This window comes from Mesitornis unicolor, unplaced genomic scaffold (assembly GCF_000695765.1).
Source record: "Mesitornis unicolor isolate BGI_N332 unplaced genomic scaffold, ASM69576v1 scaffold25628, whole genome shotgun sequence".
Classification (NCBI taxonomy): Eukaryota; Metazoa; Chordata; class Aves; order Mesitornithiformes; family Mesitornithidae; genus Mesitornis; species Mesitornis unicolor.
Window position 1 is genome coordinate 12,044 of NW_010200155.1, and position 3,537 is coordinate 15,580.

At 43.6% G+C, this 3,537-nt stretch overlaps 1 protein-coding gene across 1 annotated transcript in view; it reads left to right on the top strand.

The window, feature by feature from the left end:
- LOC104544716 (cytochrome c oxidase copper chaperone) overlaps positions 1-1,908 on the top strand; it is a 2,647-nt gene extending 739 nt beyond the window's left edge. Inside the window, exons 2-3 of the mRNA XM_010189657.1 lie at positions 2-111; positions 1,809-1,908. Coding sequence (XP_010187959.1) covers positions 2-111; positions 1,809-1,893 — 195 coding nt within the window. The 3' untranslated portion in view covers positions 1,894-1,908. The remainder of the gene's footprint in view (position 1; positions 112-1,808) is intronic.
- Positions 1,909-3,537: the final 1,629 nt, after the last annotated feature.

A 3,537-nucleotide genomic window follows, 5' to 3' on the forward strand; every position in this document is an offset into this window, starting at 1 on the left:
GGTGGCCGCCGCCAGCTGCGACACCAAGGGCGCCGGGGAGGTGCGGGAGGAGAAGAAGCCGCTGAAGCCCTGCTGCGCCTGTCCCGAGACCAAGAAAGCGCGGGACAACTGGTGAGGGCCCCAGCCGCCTCGGGTGTCCCTCAGCACCCCGGGACGGGTAGCCGCCCCTCCGCGGGTGTCCCCGTTCGCAGGCTCGGGGCCCGTCGTCGAGCTGCTGGGGTGTTTTAAGCAGTCCTGTGCCCGGTCGCGGCCTGGCTCGGTGGATTTCCCTCCTTGCCTCGCTCGTTCTAGGAGTTTATACCCCTGTCAACGTGCCGGGGTGATTTTGGAAGGACTCCCCTGGCCGAGGCCGAGGGTGCTGGAGCATCTGAAAGGAGTGGGAGATGGAGGAGGAAGAGTGCTGTGGAGGAGGAGAAGGTGTCTTAAAAGGATAAATTAGAATTGAAGAGGTTAATATTTCATAGCCCTAGTTTAAAACAGGCTTCAGAGATCACCTTTTAATGTTGCTTACAAATCTTCACTATTGTTGACTGAAACAACAAGTACCAGCAGGTAGTAACATTTTTATTGTTTGGTTAACAATAAATGCTGCTCTCCTTTAAATAAAACAAAATACTTTGGGTTTTAAGTCTCAAGAGGATAACATTTTTCACAGAGGTGCAAAATCTGACAGTAATATATATATATAAATGCCTTTCTAATTATAGGCTTAGTCACAATCATAGGATGTATCAAATACCATGCACCCCAGAAATAAGAGTTCCTTTGTCTGTGATAGTAAATGACTTTAGTCTGGAGACCAACCTGTGTTTTTTTTAACCTGACAAGGTGGTACAGATGTCATTCAGTAGGTGGCATAATACTGGATGCTATATTTTTGCTAAATTTAGGGGTGTGTGTGTAGTTATGTGGTAGAGTGAAGGTGAGTTCAGGGCCCTTTAAGAACAGGGTGGTAGGATGCAAGTCCAGAGTCAGATAGAGTTACCCTGGGTGGCCAGCACACCTGTCCATACCTATTGTGTTACAACTTAACTTATTAAGAAGATATTTTAGTTGTTCACAATTTCATAGTTTCTTCCTTTGGCAGCAACAATAGCATAATGTGAAGGTTGATCAGACTTGTGACCTGCACTCTGCAGGGATGCATCTCTGGGGACAGGAAGTGCTCTGCAAGTCAATGAAAGAGCGAGTCAGAACTGCTTTTGTGGTACATGTGATATACCGATGATGATATGCTCTTACCACTATTTGCATATGTATTAAATGCTTGGATGGATGAGTAACATCGAAAGTTATCGTATGTGGTAAATAATTTTTTTGAGAGTAGCTGGACAGGTTTATTTTGCTTCAGGTTCCCTAAATATTAACTGAAGCTGGACTAAAATGTCATTTACTGGCCAACTGATTCTGTTTTGGTCTCCTACTGGGGAAATTTTGTTGCTTCCAAACTGAATGATTTGAAACTTACTGCTGACGAAGTCAGCATACTTGAAGGATGCGACAGCCTTGCGTTATCTAAAAAATCCCAGTCTAGACTTGCCCAGAATAGACAGTGGCCTGTTAATAGAAATTTCGGGTATGTATCTTATCAGAGTTTTAAGTGCACCACTCCTGGCTTGGGCACCTTTTTGAGGCAGTATTATACTTTCCAAAACAGTGCTACCCTGGGCAGGATAGGCAGAAAGATCTCTGGAGCCTAATGAGGATTTTTTTTATTGTCCCTAGCAGCTTGTCAGTTCTGTGGCTTTGACTGAGCTACAGAGTAAGCAAACATTTTGTTGTTAAACCTTGGAAATCTTGTTTTGCAGCATCATTGAGAAAGGAGAAGAAAACTGTGGGCATCTGATTGAAGCTCACAAAGAGTGCATGAGAGCTCTTGGCTTCAAGATATGAGTGAGATGAGCAGGACTGTGAATGTGGTGAGTACAGCCTTCAGGACCTCTGCCTCTGAAGTGCCCTGGCTTCTCACTTCTCTGGTGCCACTGCAAGGCCCAGAGTACTGTGCGTGATGGTGAAAGTATCTTCCCTTGGAGAGGGAAGGCAAAGTGGTCCTCATTGACCCTGGAGTCAGTACTGGCCTCCTTGTGAGGGTGGTGAAGCCTTCTGCCGGTAGCCCTTGTGAGTAGCTCTTCAGCAGTAGAGTATGGTTCTGCCTCTGTTGTCTTCTAATAGATGGGAACTTCAACTTAGATTTCTAATGCTAGGGCAGTGTGGGGGTTGGTTTTTGTATGTTTGTTGCTGTGTTGTTTTTTGTTGACTGTTAATCTATCCCTCATAATCCAGTGGAAATCCTGAACTTTTTTTGTGAACCTGTCTTTCCTTTCTCTTCTAGATTGTCTGTGGTGCGACTGTGTTCTGGAAAGCTGCACAATAAATTATTTCTGCAAATTACTTAAAAGAACAAATACAAACGAATCTATTTATGAAGAATCTGTAATGATAGACTGCATTGCATCTGTGGCTTTTCCACTGTTAGTTCTTCACTGCTGCTATAGAAAATATATTTTTTTCCTCTTAATAAAAGTCTGAAAATGCACTATCTTCCTGACTTCTGTTTCCTTTTAAAGAAAGAAATGGCAGTGCCCTCCTCATTGAAAACAGTGGGCTTGTAGGAATGAAGACAATGAGAAAAGCCTGCTTACTCATTGACATGAGAACGGTGATTACCCTGCTGGTGTGGTTGAACAGATGGGCCTGCAGTGGGTTTTTCCTCTGATGCAAACTGAGAAATCATGTTAGTAATACTGCAGTGTTACTGCTTTCAGCAAAGTCATATTGAAGCTTGTAGTGCTGTTTGTGATAGTGGGTGTGACTGTATTTGTACAAAGATGACCACAGCCTTATGAACTGAACTTTCCTTAGAGTCAAAATTGGATTTGCTTTCCCCTGTTAGAATTCTTCAACTTTTTTTGAATAGCTTTACCCTATGATTCAAGCTTCATGCTTTATAATGAAGAATTAAGTATTTCCCATATAAAACTCAAGTGGTATTTCAAGGGAATGTCATCAGAGTATTGCAGATGTATGTACAAGTCACTTGCCTGAAAAAAAAAGGGGTTTTTATGCCCAGTTTTTCTTTCTTCATGTGCTAGGTGTGCATGAGCTTTTGTTTTCTGGCTGTTTTTTCCTCACCTGTGTGTGACATGACAGTGGGAAGGTGGTTGTGGCCTTTGATTCCTTCTGACAATCTAGACCAACAAAAAGTGCAGTTGGTAGTTTGTTACATGTGAGACTTTTGGTTTCATACTGTGTCTCTGCAGCTCTAATGTTCTTCCTTTGGTGAGCTGACTTTGCTTAAGATGGCATCACTGTTTACTTTCTCTCCTCCTGCTGCATTTTCAGAAATTGCAGAGTCTGTGCTTTGCATTCATTGTTCTCGGCTTTAATCCTGTTGGAGGGATGGGTGCAGTCACAATCATTTCCCTGCCTGCTGGGCCCTGCATGTTCTGAGCCAGCAACGAACAGGCTGTGAACATGTAGTATGTGACACTTGGTGCTGTCTCTGCCGAAATTCACAAGTTGTGTAAGGAGAGTTTA